The sequence below is a fragment of the Saccopteryx bilineata genome, chromosome 6 (genome assembly GCF_036850765.1).
Source record: "Saccopteryx bilineata isolate mSacBil1 chromosome 6, mSacBil1_pri_phased_curated, whole genome shotgun sequence".
Taxonomy (NCBI): domain Eukaryota; kingdom Metazoa; phylum Chordata; class Mammalia; order Chiroptera; family Emballonuridae; genus Saccopteryx; species Saccopteryx bilineata.
This window is the reverse complement of record NC_089495.1, coordinates 127,210,916-127,238,766: the sequence shown is the minus strand read 5'-3', so window position 1 is coordinate 127,238,766 and position 27,851 is coordinate 127,210,916. Positions and strand designations below refer to the sequence as shown.

At 48.7% G+C, this 27,851-nt stretch overlaps 1 protein-coding gene across 1 annotated transcript in view; it reads right to left on the bottom strand.

Annotated features, from left to right (window-relative positions):
* The window catches only part of RPTOR (regulatory associated protein of MTOR complex 1), a 244,418-nt gene that overhangs the window by 91,477 nt on the left and 125,090 nt on the right, over positions 1 to 27,851 (bottom strand). The window contains exons 5-6 of the mRNA XM_066237453.1: positions 22,756 to 22,902; positions 14,854 to 15,029 (exon numbers count right to left, since the gene is read on the bottom strand). Coding sequence (XP_066093550.1) covers positions 14,854 to 15,029; positions 22,756 to 22,902 — 323 coding nt within the window. The remainder of the gene's footprint in view (positions 1 to 14,853; positions 15,030 to 22,755; positions 22,903 to 27,851) is intronic.

Below are 27,851 nucleotides of genomic sequence, written 5' to 3'. Positions count from 1 at the left end.
GGCCGCAAGAGAAGGAAAGTACACACAGCACAGGACACGGCGGAGAGAGCAGGAACTGAAAGGCGTCTCTTTCCTGCTCTGAGGAAGGCACATCCTCCTCATCTGTCTGGCCCTGAGCGCATGGTGGGGAATCATCATGCCCCCGGCTTGGGCTGGTGTTCACCACAGGGTGCACAGCCAGATAGGGACAAACACTGGGTTCACGGGGATCTGATTTGGGGAAGAAAGCAATTTCAGCAGACACAATGAAGGCCTTGAATGTGGCTGTGGCTGAGGACAGTGAGTCCTCTGGGAGTCCCTTGTGCACCTTCCCATCCCCTGCAGAGGGCAACACTTCAGTCACCACTGCGGAATCAGAGAACACTAAGGCCATGTCACACCGCACTCTGCCAGGTGCCAGAAGGTCTGCAATGTTCCCAGGAGATCTGGCCCCTATGTGACAGGGGCAGTGACATCAGCCGCATTTATAAGCATGTGGCAGGATGGCTGACAGGGACACCTGGTCTCCGCCGGCTCTGCCCTCACTCAGGCTGCAGCTAGGCTGGTCCGGCCTCATCCAGGTGGTGCTGCCTGTCCCGCAGACACATGGCCTCCCTGGTCACCCCGGCCCCAGCCCTATAGCAGCTCTGTAGGCCTCTCTGGGGCTGAGGAAGAATGACGCTGAGGCCTTGACTGTCAACTTCTCTAGGAGCTTCCATAGACACCTTAAGGTTCTGGGCCCAGATCCAGCCTCTCTGGCTGGAGCACTCTCCCAGGCCCTCCTCCTGTGTACGCTGCTCACAGGGTACTGACAGTTCTCCCCAGCTGACTCCCCCTCCTTCCCTGCTGCCTGGCCCCGCAGTCCTCACCTCTCGTGGCTGCTGGGTCTGCACTGACACTTTGGAGCACTGCTGGGCCACCTTCTCCTAACTTTCCACCTCTAACACAAGTTTTCAACTTTTTTTCTTTTTAAAAACTAACCGCCCCCCCTTAAGCCCATGCCAATTTGTCACATGACCGTTCCCTGATCATGTCTGTGATCTACCCTACCCGCTTGAAAGTCACTGTCCCAATCCCTTGCTCTGAAGTCTGGCTCCCTCCTACCCGAAGCCCCACCCCATCCTCACATCCGGTCTGAGGCTCTGCTGGATCCTGGACTGTTAGGTGCTCTGCCTGTCTGCAGCCCATGCCCGCAGCCACTTCAACCATACTCCCATCCAAACCACAATTCCCACCTCTCCGTCACTGTCACCGAGCAGCTCAAACATCTGGGCTTGTTGAGTTTGGGCACTTAAGACTTTTCCTACAGAGCACTGCTTCCAGGGCTCTGAGACCATGCTGGCCAGGCCTTGCAGAGCTTCACGCCTACCATACCATCCAGGCTACAGGCTTCTGTCTGTTAGAGATGACAACACCACATGAAAAGCAACTGAGACCTACTGCCCAGCTCCTCACTTCAGCACTATGCCCTTTGAGAGGGCCTGTGAGCAGACCCTAACCACTCCACATGCTAAGTGGGCACACATGTGCTCCATCCTGTACTCTAACCCTTAGCACTCCATGCACTAAGCATTCACAAATGTGCTCTAGTCCATGCTCTAACCCTAACCACTCCATGTGCTAAGTGTGCACGTGTGTGCTCTATCCTGTGCTCTGACCCTAACCACTCCACATGCTAAGTGGGCACACATGTGCTCTGACCCCAACCACTGTGTGTGCTAAGCGTGCACCTGTGTGATCCGTCCTGTGCTCTAACCCTAACCACTCCATGTGCTAAGTGTGTAGGCATGTGCTGCATATCTTTCTGAAGGTGACCCTTGGCATTCGGACAGCTGCTCCAACAGCTGTTCTGGAACTGTCAAGGTGACCTGTGACTTCCTCCCCACCATCTTCAGGGGCTACTCCCCATCCTTAGCACTGGAGAGTTCATGGTTACCCTCTCCCAGGGGCCACTCCCTCCACCCCCACTCTCCACTCCTTCTCCCTGGCTGGCTCCCCTCCTCCAACACAGACATGCCTGAGAAGGCACATGTTCTTGGCCCACCCTTTGACACTGAGTAATCTCACTGCACCAAAACCATGGCAACAAACCCACTGAACTGAGTCCTCTTGCTTCAAGCCCTCCTCCTGTGAGGTACCTTCCCATCAGCATTTACACTGGCGTGAACCCCTCACACCTATGACAAAATGACAACCACAGCAATAGAAACTCCCATAGCCAGCAAAGACCCTTTTTCTCGACTGAGCTTGTGTTGAGCCCTCCCTCCCTTCCTTCCAGCTCAGCTGCGCTGTACTATATTGATTTTTAATGGGAGGTGGGTACAGCATGACCTGGATAGCCTCCACAAACTGCACCTGCAAACCCTGCCAGCCTCCACTCTGGCTGTGCGTGGCTGGGGGAGGCCAGAAGTGAGCACCCAGGTGTGCTGAACCCACTCATGTCCATTAGAGCCATGGATACGGCTGCCTAGGCAGGCAGACAAGCTCCTCTGTGCCCAAGCCACCTGTGCATTTCCAGCAGTGCCTACGTCACCTGCTCCTGAGTCAGGCCTCACTGTGGGGTGGGGTAGAGATCAACAGAACCAGACTTACACCTGTCATGAAGCAGGTGTGGTCAACTAAGCATGACCCACCCTCAACTTCACAATCACGGACTTATTTTTCCCTCTTGCTTCTTAGTCACCTTCAGACTTCAAGCCTCTGCCCCTCGGGACTGCTTACCATCGCCCAAGCACAGGCTCCAGGACAGGATGGGTTGTCTGGTGGGAATGCTGCCCTGACTTCTCACATCGGTGCAACTTCACTCATGGTTGGAGGTTCAGCACCGACAACACGACAGGACAGGACAGGACAGGACAGTGAAGGGACCACCCACCCGCAGGGCACACACAGGGGTCCTTCCATTCCCTCCCCTGCCACACAGCTCTGACAGGGCGGTGAGACCCTCTGCTCCCAGCAGACAGGTTGTCACTGTTAGTTTTACACCCTGAGAATTCACAAGGCTACCTGAACAGATCAGAGCAGCTGTTCAGAGGAAGTTACTTCACAGGGTCAACGTGATCTCAGAATAAGCAAAGTTCAGGCTGTTCCGACCACTGGCGACAGCATTTATATATACTAACCCGGGTGATCACCAGGATCAGAGAGCTTCAGCATGGCCTCTGAGCCAAGGAGAAACTGTCCCTCACTGAATATATGGACATTAAGGGTGCAAATGATGAGAAGTAAGAAAACCAAAGGAGAGGCTGCTGTCCCATGGCTCCCTGCACACTGTCTATAAACAGCTCTGGCGGCGCCATGCAGCCACCTGCACGTTCTCCGTCACACAGCTCTGCTGTTCAAAGGAAGGTGCCCATGAAGAGGGAATGTGGCTCCACCAAGCACAGAAAAATGAGGATGGGGCTCCTGACTCAGGGACTACTGCTGTGGTCCAATGTCACGCGTGCCCACTAGCAAGCATGCCGCGGTGCTGCTAACAATTTTGAAAGCAAGATGACTTCATGTTACTGATTACCCACGGACACAAGTATACTTAGGCACACAAATCAGATAAGAAGTCAAAGTACCATAATAGTGCCCAGAGTTTAATAAGATATAAGATACAGTCAGAGAAACAGTTAACTAGTAATTGTTTCATAAAATTCGATTCTGAGCTTCAGGTATGATTTCAAACAGAGACTAAAAGCAATTTGGAACATACTGATGCTTCTATCAAAACAGCAAGGACAAATGGCTTTCCTCCCACTGGCCAGGGACAATCGGGGGACTGGAAGGAGAGGAGTGAGGCTGGCAGGGCAGAATGCTGTTTATGAGTGTGTTTCTCCCTGAGCTAGATTCCTAGAATTGTGTGACTAATGAAGTGGCTGTAAGAGCCCCACTGTAAGCTGCATGGCACAGTACCAACTCCCGTCCAAACATTCCTGTCCTGTCCACACTTGCTACCCTCGCGTCTGCCACACACTCTACCTGCGGACGCATTCAAACGCACTGAATGCTGGAGAGACCCTTTCTGAAACCACATTCCCACTGGATGCGCACTGGAGAGAAGGCAGAATGCGAGCAGCTCGAAGATACCCCAGAATTAATATCCCCAGCACAAACCAAAAATAACATGGCAACCTACCCTTCAAAAAATCACTTAAGAAGATACTTTTCTTAGGGAGATGTGCTAGATTTCAAAAGACCCGCATGCGGCCCCCTGAGGCCATTTATCCGGCCCCCACCGCACTTCCGGAAGGGGCACCTCTTTCATTGGTGGTCAGTGAGAGGAGCACATTGACCATCTCATTAGCCAAAAGCAGGCCCATAGTTCCCATTGAAATACTGGTTTGTTGATTTTAATTTACTTCTTTATTTTAAATATTGTATTTGTTCCTGTTTTGTTTTTTTACTTTATAATAAGATATGTGCAGTGTGCATAGGGATTTGTTCATAGTTTTTTTTTATAGTCCGGCCCTCCAATGGTCTGAGGGACAGTGAACTGGCCCCCTGTATAAAAAGTCTGGGGACCCCTGACTTAGGCAGTACCTCTGCAAACATTATTCCTCAGCTTTTACCATTACTGATTGCATGAGCCAGGGCATCACTTTAACAGGAAATGATTTTAAAATGCAGGTATTCTGCAAAGGGTATGTGTCCAGTCTATGTGCTTTTGAGATTAGATACCATGGATGGAGCTGTATGGAATCATGTGCACATCTTCGTGTGGACGTGGCTCTCACTCCTCTTGGGTGAGCACGCGGAAGTGAGACTGGGCAATGTGCGTGTGCGCATCAGGATCTCTGGAGACTAATAACTGCTGTCCAGAGTGGTTGTGTACTCCATGTTCCCAGCATCCATGTGTGGGAGTCCCAGTCATGCCACACATTCTGACACGCTGAGCACCTGCCCATGTCCATCAGCCATCTGTCCATCTTTTTTACAAACATACACTCCATTATTTGGCCATTTCTTTAAAATCTGGACTGCCTTCTAATTTGTAAAGTTTTGGCTGCAGGTCTTTTGTTATATGTGTATCATCATTTCAACAAGTTTGTGGCTTGTCTTTTTATTTTCTTAAGAGTGTCTATTGAAGAGCAGACTTTTTTTTTTTTTTCAGAGACAGAGAGTCAGAGAGAGGGATAGACAGGGACAGACAGACAGGAACGGAGAGATGAGAAGCACCAATCATTAGTTTTTCGTTGTGACACCTTAGCTGTTCATTGATTGCTTTCTCATATGTGCCTTGACCGTGGGCCTTCTAGTAACCCCTTGGGCTCAAGCTGGTGAGCTTTTGCTCAAACCAGATGAGCCTGTGCTCAAGCTGGCGACCTCTGGGTCTCAAACCTGGGTCTTCCGCGTCCCAGTCCAACGCTCTATCCACTGCGCCACCGCCTGGTCAGGCGAAGAGCAGACATTTTTAATTCTGATGAATCTCAATAACGATTTTAATGGTTTGTGCTGTTTGTGTTACTTCTAAGAAATCATGAATATTTTCTTTGTTTTCATCTGTTGTTTTATAGTTTTATCTGTATATGTTCAAGATCAGAAATTAATGTTTCTGCTTTATATAATATAAGGGTTGGGGTTTTATTTTGCTTTTCCAGAATGAACAGCAGTTGTTCCAACACCTTTTGTTGAAAAGACAATCCCTTCACCATTGAATTACCTGGTAGCTGTGTCCAAAATCCACTGATCATATACACATGAGGACATTTTCACACTCTGTATTATGTTTGATTGATGTTTGGCTCTCCTTGTGCTCAGACCCCAGTCTTAATAATTGCAGTCTTATATTAAACCTCAAAATAAATCATGTGCCTCTTTCTCAAAATTGTTTCAGCTAGACCCTTTGTACTTCTATATAAGTTTAAAAATCAATCTCTCAATTTCAGTAATGATGAGATTTTGACTGAGATTGGACTGAGTGTGCAGATCAGCTCAGGTAGTTAGCATGAAAAAATCTGAGTCTTTGCTCCATAAGCCCAGTCTAATTTCCCATTTATGTAGGTCTAATTTCTCTGTGCCGTGTTTTAGAATATGTGCACACAGGTCCTGCATACATGTTGTCACATTCATCCCCAAGTATTTCAGAAGCTTGACACCATAACAAATAGTATGCTTCAAATTTTTCAATTTCTTACTATTTGTTACTACTACACAAAAACACAGAACTGATTTTGGGATACTGATGTGACGTCCTGGATCCCTGCTAAAATGCATTATTAGTTCCAGTGATTTTTGGTAGACTTATCATGCTTTTTCATATATATAACCATGTTGTCTGTGAAGTTTTGCTTCTTTGTCAATGTGCTGGCTTTCCTTTTCCCCAGCTTTAGTGTGCAGACTTCCAGCACAGTAATAGACAGGGAAGGTGAGAGGGAACGTCTTTCTTTGCCTTGTGCCCAATCCTCTGGGGGAAATGTTTTGTCTTCACCATGCTGAGCACAATGTGAGCTGTAGGTTTTCTCAGATGACTCTGTGAGCTGGAGACTGGTCTCTTCCTAGTTTGCTGAATCGGTGTCATGAACTGGTGCTGACTTTTGTCAAATGTTTTTTATGCATCTGTTGAGATACCGTACTTCCCCCCCCCTTTATTTAAACTGCCAATATAATGAATTACACTTACTGATTTCTACATGTTAAACAAATATTGTGCTCCTGAGATAAACCTTCCTTGATCATAGCACTCCATCCATTCTCTACACTGCTGAGCTTCATCTGCTGATATTTTGTTAAGAGTTTTTATATGTGTTCACAAGAGATCTTGATCTGTAGCTTCTTCCTTTTCTTTTTCTTGCAGCCTTTGTCCGACTTTGATTTCCAGGGTAAAGTTAGCCTCCTAGGATAAGACAGGAAATGCTCCTCCAGCTCTGTTTTCTGAGTGAGCTTGCATAAGGATTGGCATTACCTTTCTTAAATGTTAGAGCTCATCAGTGAAGTTGTCTGGGCCTGGCGTCTTCCCTGGGAGGCTCCTCACTAGAACTGCATCTCCTTATAGAACAGTTCCCTGCTCTTCTTGTGTCCAGTTGGTCATCAGTGTTTCTCACAGAATTCACCCATGAATCTAATGACCAGGACTTACTGGCTCAAGGTGCCTCACACCTGAAGGGACTCCATGGGTCTACAAGCAATGCTGTTTCCTTTCCAAGGCAGGTAATCTATGTCTCCGTTTTTCTTGACCATTTCAGCCAGAGTTTATCCCTCTAAGTAGTGAGTTTTTTCATGCTCGCTGATCCCCAGGAGTGAGGTTTTTATTTCAAAAAATGAAATCAGTTACAGTTACAGTTGTATTAACTTAAAATCATGTTTGTTTGGTAACCAATTTATGGAAACAAGAGCATAATTTGCCTTTTTTCAATGTCGCCTTACAGATTTTTAAAATAAAAATTTTTGTTATCTCATGCAATTCTCACGTACTTCTCATCTGTAAACATTGTTATTAGCAGAATCTCAAATACGTACTCACATACGATGACATTCTTAAGACAATTTATAGGTATTTTTATTTATTCCTTACATTTAAAATTTTTTCAAACTGTGGTATTCCTCAACACATGGATGCAGCAAAGTGGTTTGTTACGTTCAGTGCACATCACCCTGTGTGCCTCCGTTCACGCTCCCTCCTTGTAGTGTGCTGACATACGGAGCAGGGACTGGCTTTGGGAAGTGACGCCCTGAAAGACAAAGGCTGTCTCCTACAGAGATGCCGGCCTCCTCTGGGTGATTTCCTCTTTCATAAACTCCAAAAGCTGGTCAATGAGCTTCAGTCTGAAGTCATATACTGTGGTCTTCCTCCAGTCTTCTTCTGATACACAATGTATGAGTTCAAAACAGCAATGTAATTTCATGAAAAAAAAGTTTTATACACCATTTCATGGTTTTCCTTACATTTCCTGTGAAACTTACTTGCATATCAGCCTTGTCAATCAAACCCATATTCTCATTGTACCTAATCACACTTAGTGGCTTGGTAATGCTTTGCCCAGTAGTGTAATCATTTTTGCCAGTTTCAATCATCAAGTCCCTCATGAATTGTAGTTAGCATGTTGACCTCTCTTTTGTCATGCCATCTTGGAGCTAACATGATTGTAGTATGTCTTGAGATGCATTCATCCTTTTTTATATTCTTAAAGAATGTCTGGTCATACTCTGGATGGTCAGGAGGCAAGAGGTTGTACATGAACATTCAAACTACTCAAAGGGTTAATTTCTTTTTTTTTTTTAAACTATTTATTCATTTTAGAGAGGAGAGAGAGAGAGAGAGAGAAGGGAGGAGCAGAAAGCATCAACTCCCATATGTGCCTTGACCAGGCAAGCCCAGGGTTTTGAACCAGTGACCTCAGCATTCCAGGTCGAAGCTTTATCCACTGCGCCACCACAGGTCAGTAAAGGGTTAATTTCATTGAACTTCCAAACACTACCACCTAGTTTTCATGGGTTTTCCAGATTTTCTGGTACCTTCTCCATTGCTTATTTTTTGTTCTTCTCTCTTATTTCCTGTCTTCTACTAAAAGTTTAGTGTGCTTCTCTTTCTCTGGTCTGAGAAAAAGCCACGGGTTTTAGATAGTTTCCGATGAAAATCTATAAACACCATGATGATGTTGAGATCAATTACTGTTGGCACCTGTAGACCCAGTTCCTAAATTCCAGACCTGTGGTCAACGCGCTGTCTTGCCTGTGACTCCCAGCTATCTCACGAGGGGTGCGGCGGCTGAGAGATGAGCAGCCTCCGACAGTGCTCTCCACCACAGGGCGAGGCTACATCCTGGCTGTGCTCTCGTGTAGACATGTTTCACTGAAGCGCTGTGGGGTGACAGGTGACCCACCCTGCGCACAGACAGGTGCAAACTGTATACTAGTTACTTACTCTTCTTGTCTCACCAGCGGCCAGAGCCTCCGATACTGCAGCAATGCTGCAGAGAGCCTCTGCCTCACTCCTAGCCACAGCAGGATAGCATTGTGGCATTCCCCACTACGCCACGATGCACATTCACTGAGAGCATGGCATCGCCTTACCAGCTCAAGTCAGTGCCCATGACTTCTGCTTGCATGTACACGTGGATCTCAGCTCCTTCCACAACTCCACCAAAGGGGGAGAAGAGGAGTCAGGGCCGGACAGGAGCACCAGGGAGAGAGTCACAGCAAAGGAAAGCAGCCAGCCTGTCATCATGCAGGCAGACACAGCATTGGCTCCGAGTGTCACCATGGGGCCAGGGTTCAGGGTCTGAATCCTGCCTCTGCCAGCATCAGCCCAGGCACCCTTTGTGCCCTCATCCTGAAGCGGGCTGCCAGTGGTCCCGTCCCATGGGCCACAAGCACCCCTTCAGCAGCCAGGCTGGTCTACTCTTGTGACTGGACCACATGTGCATCTGAGTGTGCGGGGTACACATCCTGGTTGCCTCCGAGACCCTGCTAACCAGCCCTGTTATCAGACTCTGCTGCTGAGCTCACTTCTCACCGACGTAGTGTCTCAGCACCTACAGGCCTGGTTTACCTACTTCTCATCTTTCTCATCTGCCTTTTTCCCCCCCCCCACGATACAACATTTTTCTGTGTCCCTTACAATATTTTGTACCTCAGATTCTGCTTTCACTCATTGAAATGATAAGTTTGGCTTTTTTTGGTTCATATTCTTCCTCTTTCATCCTGATATTCAACCTTTCACACACTGTTTGAAACGTGCATCCCGCGGACAGGAGACCCCTGGGTCACAGTGACTGATACCGACATGAGACCCACTACCTTGAGAGACGGACTTTGTTCACCACTCATTATGGAATCACTTTTATTTCAAAATTCATCTTGGCCATTGGAGTTGACATTGTCTATTTACCACCCTTCCTTCTTTCTTTTTCTACCTTCCCTTGGAGAGAAGAAATTTTTCTCCTGTGTGAAAATGATACATTCTATTTTCATTCTTTTAGTGGTTGCCTCCAGTACCTGAAAGCTATATGGACACTTATTTTTCATGATAAACATCATAGCCATCTGAGTCAAACCTTAACTCTCTTTCTGGTCTTTCTCACCCAGCTCCATGCTGTCTCCTGACAGTACCTGCACCACAGTATCCCACCCACCTGTGAGAGCCTCTCCATCCACTGTGGTCTCCATACCGCACACCTGCAGCTGTTCTTTGCATTCACAGCAGGTTCTCGTCCCTGAGTGCGCCTGCTGTCCTGAGTTCTTCCTGTCCGCGGCACATGCTTGCCCCTGAATGAGCCCGCTGTCCTCACTGAGTTCTTCCCATCCATGGCACGTGTTCGTCCCTGAGTGCACCTGCTGTCCTTGCTGAGCTGCACGCTGCCTCTGCTCTGAAGGGCAGGCTGTTCCATAAAGGACCTTTTTCCTTCCTTCCCACAGTCCATCTTCCTGATCCAGGCCACTCTCAGCCTGCCCCTCCCCTCTGGTCCTCACTGCCCCCATCTCCCTCCCTGCCCTCTGCCCCAGGAGCCTCAGCCATCCCCAAGGGCTCCACACCATTTCTGACTTCGCTGTTAAGGGGACTCATCATAGGACCCATCAATCTTCTGTGCCCCAGTGGCACCCTGAGACTAGGGCAGGAAGGCAGCAGCCTACACCTTCCCGCCAGCTCCAGCCCTCTGTCTTGGCAGCATAAATCAGGTTTTCGTGTGTCGGCGCTGTTAAAGGAGCTCTGTGCATCATGATATTTATCTTAACTGAGTGCATGTCAGGAGACTGGGGCAGTGAATGCACACAGTGTAGTCTGTGGAGAAAAAGTGCTTTCCTCAAGGTGGGCACAGGATCGGTCACACAACCTGGCAGGCTCTGAAATTACCCTGAAGGCACCTTGGGCCGAGAATGGCCAGGGCTGCACTGAGAAGCCCTCTCAGGAAGAAACCATTTACATCCCACAGGAAGCCCACCTCTCTGGAGGCCCAAGACACACATGTGCCGTCACCACAGAGTAAATGCAGGACAACTTAATTCGCTGGCATGCCTGCCAGCCTCCACCTAAGAGGCCCGCACCACTCTGTTCTCACACACAAGCCAGGCAGTCACCTGTCTGGTACTTCTAAAGAAGCAGACAAGTTCACATCAGGCACTGAGTAGGCAAGCAGGACGTCTGTCCCACAGCAAAGGCAGTGCATCCCAGAGAACCCAAGAGAGAACAGTGATTCACTCCTGTTATCGAAGACCAGCAAGAATTTATGTTCCCCCAAGCTCATTCTCACAGTTTCTTGGCCGAGTCTTCAAGAAAATCCACAAACCAAATGTCACGGCAAGGGAGACCCACACAACAGCACATTACCAGGTCCACACCCCTGCTCGGTGGGCATCGATGCAGCTGCCACCTTCGTCGGCTAAATCCAGGCATCACTTTACACACTGACTAGGACACAGCCATATTAGGTCATGAACATTTAAACTCCTTGAAATTCCTCAATTTAATTGAAAGAAAGGACATGGTTTCCTGACCTGTTCAGTCCTCACTGCCTACCATCTTCATCGACAGACATGACCGTGACTCAGAGCACCACGGCATCTGTTTGTACGGCTCCCAGTCACATGGGAACCAGAGTTATTTTCAGTAGCACACAGTGCCCCATGATAAATTTAAAATGGTGTTCTGTCACTCGATCAAAGACAGAGAAAAAGCCAAAGGAAAAAATATATTTTTCATTCTTACACTATATTGATATTTATGGTAAGCAAGGTACTTGGTTATATGAAGAGTAATGCATTTGCTTGTTTCAGAATTACTGAAAGTATCAGTTCCTGAAAATTAGACAGATTGAGGCAAAAATGAAAAAAAAAAAAGAAAACCAGAACACAGTGTTTTTCAGGAACTAGTGCACCATCAAGTAAGACTCATAAACACACCTGCTTTAAGAGCACTCGTGTTTTGCGTACACAAAGCAGGCTGTGCTGTTTACAAAGCACAGACTTCTTCAGCAGCTGTGCCCAGCAGAAAGGGTGCCACGCTGTTAGAAGCCATCCTCCAATCTATGTTATGAGGAGGGGGGGGGTGAACTTCCTTGAGCAAACCCTGTTTTAGGTTATTTACCCACTGGCAGGTAAATGGAACAAGTCATGTGCAGCTAAAATACTGGTTCTGTTTCCTAAAGCTGGGGTTGGCAAACTGTGGCCCAAGCCTATTTTTTGTAAATAAAATTTTATTGGAACACAACCCCACTCAAGTCAATTATTCTCATGCTTTCTATGGCTCTTTTGTGCTACCACAGATCTGGGACCCCTCCCTACAAGCCTTAGCTAGTCACTGTCCAGTCCTTTACAGAAGAAGTCTGCAGAACCCAATTCCGGCGCTACTCTGAGCTCTCCGACATTCAGATACCTGAACCCCAAAACCTACAGCCCTTTGGTTAAACAGAACACAAAACATCAGTACAGTGAGACATTCTGCAATTTTTTGCAAATGATGCCTCCTAAGAGTTTCTGATGGTCTAGGCAAAATTTATTATATGCCAAGGATTAAGTATGTGAAATTGTAAATCCACGCTAATTACATTTATGAAATAATGGATGTGCACAGGAAGAAGACTGACAGGCAGCACTCCAAAACATTAGCATTAACCAGGGGTAATATTTTCTGCTTCTTAGTAAATTTTCTACAAATAATATATGTTCCACTTTTAATAGTAACATATTAACGTGACTTTTTAATTTTTTTTAACAGGCGAGAGACAGAGACAGGAAGGGAGAGACTTGAGAAGCATCAACTCATAGTTGCAGCACCTTGGTTATTCATTGATTGCTTCTCATACATGACTTGACTGGGGGGCTCAAGCCAAGCCAGTGACCCCTTGCTCAAGCTAGTGATTCAAGCCAGCGGCCTTGGGGTTTTGAACCTGGGACCACAGCATCCCAGGTCAATGCTCTATCCACTAAGCCACTAGTCAGGCAGTAACATATTTATATGACTTTTTAAAATGAAAAACCTGCCTGACCAGGCGGTGGCGCAGTGGATAGAGCGTCGGACCGGGATGCAGAAGGACCCAGGTTCGAGACCCCAGGATAGCCAGCTTGAGCATGGGCTCATCTGGCTTGAGCAAAAAAGCTCACTAGCATGGACCCAAGGTCACTGGCTCGAGCGGGAGGGTTACTCAGTCTGCTGAAGGCCCGCGGTCATGGCACATATGAGAAATCAATCAATGAACAACTACGGTGTCGCAACGAAAAACTGATAATTGATGCTTCTCATCTCTCTCCGTTCCTGTCTGTCTGTCCCTATCTATCCCTCTACCTGACTCTCTCTCTGTCCCTGTAAAAAAAATAAAAATAAATAAAAATAAAAAAAAAATTATTAAAATGAAAAACCCATAGCTTAACCCTGAAAACAAAATGCTTCCTTTCTCCATTCAAGAAGAGCTGGTGGTTTAACTCCACTGGGACAGAGAGGGCTCAGCTCCTAGCAGTGCTTACTGCCATTTGAAGGCTCAGGGCACCTCAGCACAATGCCAAGTTCAACCTCACTCGGCACGTTGGCATGGCAGTGTCCGGGGTCAAAAAGTGGATTATAGTATGAGACCTGCCCTCAGACACAGCTTGATTATTATCAGCTGATGACCGTCACCCACAACAGTGGCATATGGATTTCAAAGTCCATTGCATGATGGCCGTATTTCACTGGGCTTCCTCTAAATGCTTTAAAAAAAAAAATGGCCCTGGCTGGTTGGCTCAGTGGTAGAACATCAGTCCAACATGTGGATGTCTTGGGTTCGATTCCCGGTCAGGGCACATAGAAGTGATATCTCTTCTCCACCTCTCGCCCTCCCCCTTCTCTCTCTCTCTCTCCCCCCCCCCCCCCCTCACGCAGCCATGGCTCAACTGATTCAAGTATATACATAGGCCCTGTGTGCTGATGATGGTTCCTTCAAGCCTCTACCTCAGGTGCTGAAAAAGCTCAGTTGTGAGCAAGTCCCCAGATGGGCAGAGTAGTGGTCCCAGACGGGATGCCAGATGGATCCTAGTTAGGGCACGTGTGGGAGTCTGTCTCTCTATCTCCCCTCCTCTTCGCCTAAAATTAAATAAATAAATAAATAACTCCATCCTAATTGCAAAGAGGATTTTAGGTGAGTGCTGAGACAGCGCATTGGGTCACAATAGAGGAAAGCCGCCCTGATCAGAGGGCAGGGACCCTGTCCGTCACCTGTGGCCAGCCCTCCAGGCAGCTCCTCTCATACTTCTCAGGGATTGTCACTGAAAGTGGTGTCTCCCTGTGGGTAGGCCCCAGCCCTGGGATTTGGGGGCGGGAGAGCAAATGGCCAAGGGAGCTGTTCAGGTCGCCCTCACCGGGTACGGGGCTAATAGGGAGCATCACCACAGAGGAAAAATGGCAAGTCCAAGTTCTTGTCCAGCCAGCAGCTGGGTATGAAGGGAATAGCACGGTGGTCTGAGGGAGGAAGCACACATGCCCCCCCAGGAGCCCTGCTGTTGACGGAGGGTCTCACATGTGGGTCTCCTGTCTCAGAATACCCCACACCTTCTCTCATAGTTGCAAGAACTCTAAACTGCCAAAAAGAACAATGGTTTAAAAAAAAAAAAGTTGTGTTTTTTTTAACTGCTTACAACAAATTGTAAGATTATACCTCAATTCAAGCAAGGAATTAAATGACTTCTCTTTCATGTGTTTTTCATTTTTTTCAAAAGGAAGTCCACTTTCTGGGATGACCAATCTTGGTACCAGCTATGACCCCCCACACTGCTACATGAATGTAAGCAGTAGGCCGCACGTGCAACAGATCAGGACAAGGAGCCCCGACATCTTAGAGCACTGCCAGCTATCAGGATCCGGGGTTCAAGTCTGGGACCCGGGCACACAAAACCCGGGAAGATTCCTTGGACTTGTGAGGCTGGGGGCCCCATGGGATGTCAGGCAGAGGGTCACAAGGCAGACACACAGATGCCACTTACCAGCGCAGGGCGATCTTGATGGGGGTGGTGAGGCAGGATGTGAAGAGGTCGGCCGGCAAGTCGGGGATCATGGGCAGCAGCTCGCTGGCCTCGCAGGCTGCCAGCTGGATGCAATTCTTCATGGACGGTGGCAGTGGCATCTGTGCCAGGGGGTGGCTGGGGTTGATGGCAGCGACCTGTGGAAGAGCATCAGGGAATAGTCACTCAGCAGCTGTGCCCAACTGGAGAGAGTGCTGGGAACGGGATGCTGGGGGAGAGGCCTCAGGTCACTGTGGGTGTCCACCAATTCCTCAGACAGAGGCGGCCACAGAGAAGGACTATTGGCTGTCATTACCCAGGTTCCTGACAACACCACAAGGCCCGGTGTCTGGGACATTGGGTTCCCGGTGCCGAGGTCCCTCCTCACTATCTGACTGTACCCATATCCATACACATCTTTTGCCAGGACTCTCACAGTGTCTTAATGTTTGTTTCAAAATTCAGCCTTGACTCCACTGTCTCCTAGAGGCGGTGACTGCGAGGGGAAGGTGGGAGGCCAGGCCCTTCCGGGGCTGAGCAGACTGGATGGGCAACAGGGCAGCAGCAAGACGGTGAACAAACAGGGAGAGGACAGGCTGTGGGGAAAGAATCATGTGCTGTTCCTCAGTTGCCCTAGATTACGACGTTGAGTGTAAGATCTCGGTAACTATGACAACAAAAAGTAAAGACGTGCCCTGACCAGTGACTGCATAAAGCCCCACACTCACTCCTCAACAACGCTGGCTGTCATCTGTGTGGAATGACACCTGTGCACCACTGGGCCCAGTGCCATCCAGCCTGGCATGGCTGGGAGGTGACAGCACACAGCGCCAGCTCAACCTTTGCAAAATGATATTTAATGACGAATGTCCTCCTCCTAATGTGACTTCATTTATCCAGTCACATGGTAACAGGACCTGGAGAGTTAGAGTGCTGATGACTCCACTCTACAGCTTCTAGTCATCTGTCACTTAAGTGACTCCTTGAGTAAATGTGCCAGAGGGGGTGGGACTTCTTGCTACCCCACACTCAGCGTGGAGTACCATGAGCATCACTGCCCAGTGTTCCTGCCCAGTGATGAGGACTCGGTCAGAAAGGCACAGTTCCCGCCATGGTGGCTACAGATTTGATTCACGACCCGACAAGAACGCTGTGTGTCTTAGAGCGTGCTCCTCCTGCTAACCCTCTGTGCATAGTGGTTCTCTGGCTGGTTCACATTCACTGTCATTGCTTACACTGCCCCCCATGAGGGAAGCTTCATTTCCACTTTTAAAGATCTTTCAGGACAAGGAGACAGAGACCTTGAGTGAAGTGGGTTTCCTGTCCAGACCCTTGTAAATGACAGGCGACTCCCCGGGAACCAGGACAATGCCTGCTGCCTATTTCACCTCAGCTGCACTGGGACTTGTGGCTTCAGGGAGCCAAGTCTGTTCTATTGTCACATGAGGCTGTTCATTGTGTCCCTTGTTCCTGTAAAGGCTGCGGGCTGGTTCTCCCCTGCTCCAATTGTCAGTTCTGCAAATTTATCCATTTTACTATTTCTGAGACCAGGCGTTTCATTGACTTTTCTCCACAGATTCTGTTATCAGTTCCAATAATTCCTGCTCTTGCCATCAGTACTTTCTTTGTTCTGGTTGTTCTGGGTTTACTGTGCTCTCCTTTTCTGGTACTTTGAGGTGGTGCTGTGGCCCGAATGTCTGTCTCCTACAAATGCTTGTGCTGAATCCTAACCCCAAACGTGAGGGTGTCAGGAGAGGGGCCTTAGGGAGGCACTCAGGTCATGAGGGTGGAGCCACATGATGGGACTGTCATCCTCAGAGAAGCAGCAGATAGTGCCCGTCCCTCCCCTGGGAAGGCTCAGTTGTAAGCTGAGGAAGGTCCTCGCCAGACCGTGCTGGCACCTTGACCTTGGACATCCAAGACTGAAGAGCTGTGACAAACAAATTCAAGAGTCTGCAGTGTCCTCTGACAGTGGCCTGTACAGATGTACACAGGCAGGAACCCAGATTTTGAGTCTGACCCTTGTCCTCTGACAGCAGCCTGGATAGACGGACATAGGCAGGAACCAAGATTATGAATCTGACTCTTGTCCTCTTTCCTGGTGTAGCATTTAGTACTTCAATATCCCTTTTAATTGCTTTAGCTGTATCTCATAAACATTGACATGTTATATTTTCTTTTTAATTCAGTTCAGTGCACTTTTTTTGCTGGTCCCTTGAGACTTCTGTTCATTTTTTCCTGAAATTTCTCCACTGACTGCCCTCACCTCCAATTGGTGCAATGATCAAAGAACTGACTCTGTGACTTTAATGCCTTACAAGCTCTGAGGTCTGCACATGGCCAGGATGTGCTGCTCCCTGGGGAGTGCTCTGTGATGCATGAGAGGGCTGTTCTGCTGCTGGGCTCAGGGACCACCAGTCACACCCTTGTGATGGACCTTTCAGCACGATGACTGTTTCATCTTCAAAGATAGGTGAGCACTTTCTTCTCCAGCCCTGAGTTCCTCCTGGGGCCTCACAGCACCGGCTGTCTCACTGCGCGATGCTGAAGAGGAGCTCCTGACCTCATGAGGAAAAGCCATGCCCCTGCCTGTCCCCTCTCTCTTGCCCTGGTGTAGCCCCTGCTCAGTCAGCTTCTTGAGGCCACTGCCCAGAGCCACCATGAACTGCTTACAAGAGAACACTTGGCATGGCCTCTGCACCCTCTGGCTTCAGCCTCCAGCCTGGCAGTTGCAGGCCAGTCCTGAGACAGCAAGCAGTCTGAGCCAACCGGCACCCATACCACCTCCCAGGGTGCCAGCCAGGGCCTGTGCTGCAGAGTATTAAGCTCTTCCTTAAATATTTTAAAAGAGATTAAATTAGAAGAAAGGGTTAAACTCAGACTGAGCTTTAGAGAGACTCCCAATGTTATGATGTTTGCAAACAGTGTATGATAAACAGGGATCTGGGTAAATTTTTTCTTTGTTTCTTTTCACATTTTATACAAAGCAAAGACCAAACATACTCAGGGAATCATGTATCTAAAGAAGAGGAGTCAAAGTAGTTCGTGTTTATTTCTCAGATCAAATCTGTTAACTGTTTCCTGAGCACCTCTCTCCATGAGGACCTGGATAGGTGCACACCACCAGATTTAAATCATGGCTATCAGCATGAACAGAAGAGATCCTGTAAAACAACATGCAATTAATTGTTGAATGGTGTAAAACATTTCTGTGAACCAGAGGAGGAAGCCTTGGGCTCCGGGTATGGTCTTCACAGGAGCAGAACTTCAGTCAAACACGGGAAGCTGGCCATATGGATGACAGACTTTGCTTGCCAGGGATTTCAGTCTTCGCCACCAGTGATGAGGACTCCTACATTTCCTATGCAGAGGAATTGCTTTCCTGTCTCCCAAAGCCTCGAGTGACAGGACTCGATCCCCCTGCACTCAGGTGAACAGGGAGGAGGGGGCCTCAGGAAAGGGTGACTCTAAGATGTGATGCTGTCCCTGCAAATCTAGACACAGGAAGTGTCAGATCTAATTCAAAAAGAAAAGAGAACATCTTCTGGCAACTCAACCAAACAAACAATAAATGTTATAAAAAGGGAAATCCCAGCACCTATTTAAATATTCAGTGCACAAGATCTAAGGGGTTATGATCAGGTGATCAAGGTTTAATGTCTGCCTGTGCTTGACATCCACCCATACACAAAGCACAGGGCGTAACTGTGGTTACAGAGCAGGTCACCGTAAAAGTGATATGGTAGTGAAGCTGGGAAGATCAAGAAGCAGAAGAAAGTCCAGGGAAGCAGGAACTAAAAACCAGAAAATAGTACTGACAGTTGACGAAACCGGCAAAAGAAACAAGTTACTAGAGAAAATTGCAAATGTTATAAGACACAGAAAATCCAAACACTGTGATGGCAGTGGGGACGCAGGAAGGTCATGGGTAAACCAACCTCATCAATTTCTCTTTAGAATTCACTCTCAAAGCCCTGACCAATTGGCTCAGTGGTAAAATGTCGGCCTGGCATGTGGATGTTCCAGGTTTGGTTCCCAGTCAGGGCACATAGGAGAAGCAACCACCTGCTTCTCCAATGTTCCCTCTCCCCCTTCTCTATCTCTCTTCCTCTTCTGCAACCATGGCTCGAATGGTTTGAGCAAGTTGGCCCCAGGTGCTGAGGATGGCTCCATGGCCTTACCTCAGGCATCAAAATAGCTCGGTTGCCGATCAATAGAGCATCAGCCCCTAGGGGGCTTGCCAGATGGGATCCCAGTTGGGACGCATATGGGAGTCTGTCTCTCTGTCTCCCTGTTCTCACTTGATAGAAAAAAAAAAAAGAAGAAGAATTTACTCTCAAATACAAACAACAAATACGACTTAAAACTACCAAGGAGCCTGCCCTGCCTCTTTACTATCAAAGTTGTACAGGACTTCTGTAATTCTCCACAAAGAATTTACTCATGACAATTGTTTCTGGTGTGACAGCAGGGAGCCCACAGGTAGTCTGAAAGCTATAACTCATGAAGGTGTGACATGGCATGTGGTGCACACTGACAGAGCCACTCACCAGAGAAACCAAAAGCACCAGGGTGACAGAGGTTCCCCAGGATCTGAGCCTCGGCCAAGCACTCTAATTGGGTAAAAATAAAAATACTTACTTTAAAAAGAACTTTGAATGCAGAAAGAGTTGAAGATGTTCCTTAATTTCCAAATGACAAAGCCACATGACACAGGAAGCATGTGAAGATGGTGATGGTGACAGAGAGCACCTTCCTGCCCTATGCAATTTCCATGATGTGTGATGCTCTGTGCTGTGCTTCTCCATGTAGCTCCTCTGGGTGGGTGCCCCACACATGCCCCTGCAACCACTGTGGAGGCTGGAGATCTCCTCCTGAAGCTCCCATCTCTCAGAGCTATGATCACCGTCACTATCTGGACACTGTATGGCCCAGGGACCATCTTCCTGTGTCATATGTCATGTCACGTCATCCCTTTGCTCTATTTCTAAACACAAATAACTGACCTGCCCATCTGCTCAGTTCATGTGTCATCGCCTACTCAAAGTGTTAAAATGTATTGTAAATGGACAAAGAATCTAACCAACTATAGAGCAAGTAAGAATTTTTTTATAGAAGAAATTATAGAAGGATTTTTATAATTAGCTGGATAGCTACAAGGGGCACAATCCCAAATCATGTAGAGCCTCATACAGTTCTGAGCCTGCTTTTACACAAAATCAAGTACTGGTTGGGGTGGGTAAGGAGGGGCTCATGATCTCTTTGTCTAGAGGTATACGGCGAGTAAGAATTTTTTAGAAGTATAAACCTAAGCCCTGGTTGGATAGTTAGGTTGGTTAGAGTGTGAGCCCGAGTATAGAAGTTGCCAGTTTGATCCCCGGTCAGGGCACATACAGGAGCAGATCAATGTTCCTATCTCTCTCTCTCCCACTCTCCTTCCTCTCTCTCTCTCTCTCTTTCTTTCAAACCAATCAATAAAAAAATTTTTAAAGAAATAAAAAAATACAAAAACAAACCTAAGAGACCAGAGCTGGCAGGTGAGATGACCAACACACAGAGGAATAGAGGAGATGGGAGCAATTTGATCATTTTCACTCCCACTGCTGGTACAAGTCGACAAGTGAACAAGAGCAATGACCGTGAGTGCAATGAAAGCATGAGACCTGTCTGATCACAATCAAAAAAAGAGCAAAGAGGCCCTGGCCGGTTGGCTCAGAGGTAGGGCGTCGGCCTGGTGTGCAGGAGTCCCGGGTTCGATCCCCGGCCAGGGCACACAGGAGAGGTGCCCATTTGCTTCTCCACCACTCCCCCTCTCCTTCCTCTCTGTCTCTCTCTTCCCCTCCCGCAGCCAGGGCTCCATTGGAGCAAAGATGGCCCGGGCACTGAGGATGGCTCTGTGGCCTCTGCCTCAGGCGCTAGAGTGGCCCTGGTTGCAACAGAGCGACGCCCCGGAGGGGCAGAGCATCACCCCCTGGTGGGCGTGCCGGGTGGATCCCAGTCAGGCGCATGTGGGAGTCTGTCTGACTGCCTGCCTGTTTCCAACTTCAGAAAAATACAAAAAAATAAAAATAAAAAAATAAATAAAAACAAAACAAAACAAAACAAAAAAAAAAAAGAGCAAAAATGTGGTGAAAGCCGTCCCAGAACGTGGCATCATGGCGCTGTCGCCCACTTGCTGCATCGCGTCACAGGTTCCCCTTTTCCTCTATGGAAGCAAGTTAGTCACGTAAACATTTCCCCAGAAGGTGCAGGGAAGTCTTTCCTGTTGTGCTCAGCGAGAGGAAGGGTGTTCAGGCTGATTAGTCCTCGGCAGCAGAGAGAGCACACATGCAGAAAGGGAATGCCGGAGCTCATGCTCGATGCAGACATGCAGGACTGAGCAGAGATGTGGGAGGGGCTAGGGCTGACACGGTCCAGGTACTGAGGCCAATGCCCAGGCCTCTCCTGAACCACCCAGAAGCCCATGAACTGAGTACTGTGGAGAGCCACTGCACCTGAATGCATCCAGCCTATGTGCAGCTGAGAGCAAAGGAAGGGCCCTCCTCAGCCTTGAGTGACCTGGCAAGGCAAGGTCACTAACTGAAACAACTTGAAGGCTGTTCATGGCACTGACGCCAAAAGCAAGGTCAGTAGTAAAACAATGGATAGAGTGTCGGACTGGGATAACAAAGGACCCGGGTTCAAAGCCACAAGAGATCGCCAGGCTGAAAATAGGCTTGGAGTCACTGTGTCTCTATCAGAGCACAATGTCCCACCTGGCCCAAACTTGATCTGTTTCTGTGTTTTCCTTCATCTTCCATTGCCCCCACTCAGGTCTTCACTTCCCCGCGCTGGTCACAGCAGGGTACAAAAATCAGGTAGGGTTGTTGGTACTTCATTTACATATTACAAACGTGAAGAAAAAATCCTTTTGCGAAATTTATGACTTGACGGGAGGAAGGGCAATCACTGCTGATGCTCTGGGTCTCAGTACTCGTGAGGCGGCCCCTCCCTTGGGCAAACTTGGACAAAACGCCTGAAAGCAAGGCACAGAGCTTGCTCTGCTCAATCCTCCTATGGATGCAAGGCGGTGATAGGGATGTTATCCGGAAGGGCACATGCTCCTCAGGTGCTCCGTGCAACGCTGTGTGTCGACTTCACTTAGAAATATGAAATACTAAGCGTGTGGCAGCACAGGTGCTGACAACATGTGCAAACATAATGACATACTACAACTGGGCAGATCTGGTGCGGTCTGAGGGAACACGTCCTGAACCAAGTAAGTGTTCCTCACGTCACAGCCCGCTGTGGGAGGCCCCTCGGGCCGCAGAGCACCTGGCCCTTATGCTCGTGTATGGGCCGCAGGACATGGCCTCCTACCTGAATGACCCCTCTGTCTCTCTTCAGAGTTCACTGTGTAACTCAAACATCCGATATTAACAAAAGCCACCAGTTCAGTGACCTCTGCATGCAGAGCCACATACTGCTCTCCGGCTCGTCCCAAGGACACCACCATGGCACCTGTTTGGGCTCTTCCATATTCAGTTTGGTGGGTGCTTGTTGTTTCAAGAGAAGAAAGTAAAATTGGGACAACAACCTAAATGCTAGTGAAACAGAAGACTGCACAGGTGTGGGTCCACTTCTACAACAAACGATTCTGGTGGGTTTCAACGCTAACCTCAGGCCAGCAGAGCACAGATCAGCTCCGAGCACCTGGCACAACCCAGGCTCAGTCCGGAAGTGACACCGAGTAAGGCGAGATGTGAAAAATCACCCATCAGCAGTCCTAAGCCTGCAGGGCAAATCCCATTTGAGGAGGGAGCACCGAGTCAGCACCCAACCGTCTGCCCACCTCAGCCCCACCCCCCACCGCCAAGGACACAACTGGGCACGTGGGAGCCTTACCTCCAGCTCCTGCTCCCGCTGCAGAGCGAACTGCCGGAAGGACTTGACGATGAGGCCTGCGCTAGAGCAGTCGTAGACAAAAATGGAGGGGCTGCCCATCCAGGTCTGCAGGTCGTAGACAGAGAGCGGGATATACTGCGTGTAGTTCTGCAAGACAGATATGGTGTGTAGGGCTCACTCCAGACTGCCCTGCCACAGCCCCGAGCTGCCCCTGTAAACTGGCTGTGACGGCACGTGTGCTTGACTGGGCAGAACGAGGGCCAGGGCTGCCCCAGGTCAATGGTGGCCCATGCTGCTCTGCTGTGTCACCGAGGTCTGTATTCACTGTCCCCAGGGTACATGCTCACTACTAGTATGGGGTCTCCCTCCTTGCGTCCCTTTATGGGGCCCTTGGTATCCCCCTTATCCCACCACCAGAGCACAGCTTTCCCTCAGTGACTGAAGGGCACGCTGTCCACACCGCTTCCTGGCTTGGGGGCTAAGACTGCTCTGTGCTAACCACAAGGCATACTCACTGTGATGGAGATGCATAAGGCCCTCACACCACATGTCCAGACTGTCCCTGCCATGCCAGAGATGCCCAGAGCACGTGCCCTCTTGGTGATGACCCACCCCACATGAGGGGACAGTGGCCCGGGCCCTATCACTCTTCAAACCTAGGGACAACAATAGGACTCCGCTGCGGGAAGTGTTCTGGACACATGGCACTGGTCATTGTTCATACCCCCCAGGGATAATTGGGCAGCATGGGTAGTGTCCTTCCTTCACTGGAGAAGTGGTGCAAATGCTCGCTCATGGGGACATTCTAGGCAGCTCTGCGCAGGGCCATACCCGCCCTCCCTCGAGCGCTGACTCTAGCTGAAATCAATTCTGTTGCCCGTAGCACAGGCAACGGCTCCAGCAGCTGAGGCCCATGTGGCCTCTAGTGATGCCAGCAGGGCTGTTTGTGAGGCAACAGGGAGAAGGGTTGAGGACAAAGGCAAACAGGCTGAGGGATGTTTGTCACCAGGTGGCAGGGCAAAGGCTTCGTCACCCGCACAGCAGAGTGCCAGATGTGAGTCATATCCCACCCAGCAGGGGCTATGCCAACGACACAGGTGTACACAGGCACATCCCGGCACAATGGGGCCACGCTCACCCGTCCTGCCATGTCATCAAACACATTGGTGGCCTGTCTGTCATCACGCACCATATCAGGGAACACGCAGGCAGAAGCTCTGAGTAAACGCTCTCTGGAGAACCGGAAAGATGTTACTCCCTCCCTAATGGATCGTGAGTCAGCAGCAGCAAACATAGCCACAGGGGCTCACTAACGGGGCACACTGCAGATCCCCAGCTGCTGCAGGAGAGGACACACCAGAATAAAGACTAATGAGCCAGGGCTGCACACCCAAGTATTAACTACACTAGACCCTGGGTGGTTAGTGGATGGAATGAGGTAGGACAGACCGATCCACAGAGGAGAAAGCCCAGAACAGACACATATGCAGTCGCATGAAGGTGGCACTCTTTAACTCAGTGAGGCGAGAACAGACACTTAGCGAGACTCTCACATCTCACCAGTCATCCACAAGTGCTGTGACTCCATGCACAGAAAACCAGGACAGGCTGAAGAACTAACTTTAAAAGCAGAATAAAGGGTTCCTTAAACTTATTCTGGTGGAAGAAAGGTATTCTTAAACCAGTCCCCAAACCTAGAAAACCTTAAAGAAAAATATAACAGCATAAAAATGACCTGATTCGAATACAAACACAAAGCAGTGACAGCAACTGAAGAACACGGTGGGCAGGACAAACGTGATGCAGTTTATATTCTCAATGTGTGTGTGCATGTGTGTGAACTTCCAGAGATCCACCACAGACAATATAACAAAAACAGCACACAGACTGATGTTGCAGAGAAGAAACCAGACCGGCTGTGATGAGGGAAAGAGCTTCACATTTTCAATTAATCATGAACACAATTATAGTGAGAACCATCTATCTGTCCATTAACATATACACCTACCTACCTCCCCCAGCAAGCTGGACAAAAACACAGAAGATGACTGGCACCCACGTGGACAGGATGAGCGGCAGGGCTTGGTGCAATGTGGGGTGTTATGGGAGCCTTATCTGGCAGGGGCTGTGAAATGGGCGTTGTCAGTATACCATAGACATGCTATGACCTGCACGGGGTGTGTGTGCAAAGATGGCCAGGACTCTCATGAGCAGAATCCTGGGAGCTGTCTCGATGTCACCTCCCCTTCACAACCAGGGGGGGCCGAAGGGCTTTCCCCAGTCTCACATGTTTAAGATGAGACCCTTAGCAAGACTTTTTTTTTTTTTTTTTTTTTTTGTATTTTTCCGAAGCTAGATACGGGGAGAGACAGTCAGACAGACTCCCGCATGCGCCCGACCGGGATCCACCCGGCACGCCCACCAGGGGGCGACGCTCTGCCCACCAGGGAGCGATGGTCTGCCACGACCAGAGCCACTCTAGCGCCTGGGGCAGAGGCCAAGGAGCCATCCCCAGCGCCCGGGCCATCTTTGCTCCAATGGAGCCTCGGCTGCGGAAGGGGAAGAGAGAGACAGAGAGGAAGGAGAGGGGGAGGGGTGGAGAAGCAGATGGGCTCTTCTCCTGTGTGCCCTGGCCGGGAATCAAACCTGGGACTCCTGCACGCCAGGCTGACGCTCTACCACTGAGCCAACCGGCCAGGGCCTAGCAAGACTTTTTTAAATACACTTTCACATCTTTATTATAAAATCTACCAACCATCAGAGAAGTGTAAATAAGGACAGTTCCCATCTTCCTCTCCTCCAGGACACTACCCTGCACCCTCCTGGAGGGAGCCTCTGCCCTCCTCTGTGTCCTTTCACACTCTTCCCCTACGTCATGAACAGATGCTTCTGGAAAGACGCATCATTTTAAGTCTAGTGGACTGTGCTCTTTACTGTGTTCCGCAGCTTCCCTTTAGAACATGTTACCTTCCACACCATCTGTGCTGTTCGCTCTAGTGTACAGTGTCCGGTGGCTGTGCTGGGGACAATCTGCTGTCCAACATGCCACCCTTTCATCCCCTCCATAAACAGTGCTGTGTTTACAGTCCTCACGCTCGGCTTTGCAAATCTCTTTAGGAACAAGTGTCGAATCAAATGGGCTCTGAGAAGCTGGGTCACAGTCACATGCCCCCCTCACAGCTGGTGCAAACATGAGAGGCCTGCTGCTCCGAGTGCGTTGAGACACAACAATGTCACCCTTCCAAATACCCTTCCCAGCCACTTCCATTTCTTGTCTTTAAACTCCTGTTCACATGCTTTGTCCACTGCTGCTCTGTGCTATTCTCATTGAAGATTTTTAATAACAGTTGTTTGTTTACTAAGGAAATTAGCCTAATCTGACCCATGCATTGTAAATATTTCCCCTTTGTCATCTTTGTTTATGCCTTTTTTTTTAAGCATAGAAGTTTAAAAATTTTATGTAGTCAAATTTATTAGTATTCCCACATAGAATCTGTAAAATGCTTAGAAAGGTTTCATCATGTAAAAATTATTTTTAAATATTTACCCACAGATTCCTCTAAGATTGTTTTTTTTAACAGAGACAGAGAGAGAGAGAGAGAAACAGGTAAAGACAGACAGAAACAGTGAGAGATAAGAAGCATCAATTATTAGTTTTTCATCACGACACCTTAGTTGTTCATTGATTGCTTTCTCATATGTGCCTTGACCGCGGGCCTTCAGCAGACGGAGTAACCCCTTGCCAGCGACCTTGGGTCCAAGCTGGTGAGCTTTGCTCAAACCAGATGAGCCCACACTCAAGCTGGCGACCTCGGGGTCTCGAACCTGGGTCCTCTGCATCCCAGTCCAACGCTCTATCCTAGGGGTCCCCAAACTACGGCCTGTGGGCCGCATGTGGCCCCAAGGCTATTTATCGGTGCCCCGCCACACTTCTGGAAGGGGCACCTCTTTCACTGGTGGTCAGTGAGAGAAGCACATTGACCATCTCAGCCAAAAGCAGGCCCATAGTTCCCATTGAAATACTGGTCAGTTTGTTGATTTAAATTTACTTGTTCTTTATTTTAAATATTGTATTTGTTCCCGTTTTGTTTTTTTACTTTAAAATAAAATATGTGCAGTGGTGCATAGGGATTTGTTCATAGTTTCTTTTATTGTCTGGCACCCCAATGGTCTGAGGGACAGTGAACTGGCCCCCTGCGTAAAAAGTTTGGGGACCCCTGCTCTATCCACTGCGCCACCGCCTGGTCAGGCTCCTCTTAAGATTTTGTTATTAATTTTCACTGTTAAACATCTCACACGTGAACAAAGGGTTCCACTATCCAGCTTTAAGAAATACATCATTATGCCTGACCAAGTGGTAGCGCAGTGGATAGAGCATCGGACTGGGACACAGAGGACCCAGGTTTGAAAACCCAAAGTAGCCAGCTTGAGCGCAGGCTCATCAGGCTTGAGTGCGGGCTTACTAGCTTGAGCGCAGGGTTGTTGGCTTGAGTGTGGGATCATAGACATGACCCTGTGGTTGCTGGCTTGAGCCCAAGGTCGCTGGCTTGAACAACAGGTCACTCGGTCTGCTGTAGCTCCCCAGTCAAGGCACATATGAGAAAGCAATCAATGAACAACTAAGGTGTTACAATGAAAAATTGATGTTTTTCATCTCTCTCCCTTCCTGTCTGTCTGTCCCTATCTGTCCCTCTCTCCATCTCTTTGTCACACACACACACACAAAAATACATCATTATAACCAGCACTGACCTGCATGTGCTCTCTGGCTTCTCTCCAGGGAGACTTGCAGCTGGGCGGGGGTCCACCCCCAATCCTGCCTGCACTGGTCTTTCCATTCTGCACTGTTTGTGAAGTAGCTGTCCTGATACAAGGGGCTCTAATTCACTCACTGTCCTTGCTGAACAGGTTTGATTAAATACTGATCAATCTGGAGTTTGTTTTGTGTTGAAGACAGGAATTACTCCGTGCCCAGCTCTTAGCTGTGAACTGGTCTTCTGATAAGTAATGTGTATCATGGAGACAGTGGCATGTGGTGGCCTCAACATTTGCACAAAATTCTCCAACTTCTGCAGCAAGAGGTAACCCATGTGGGA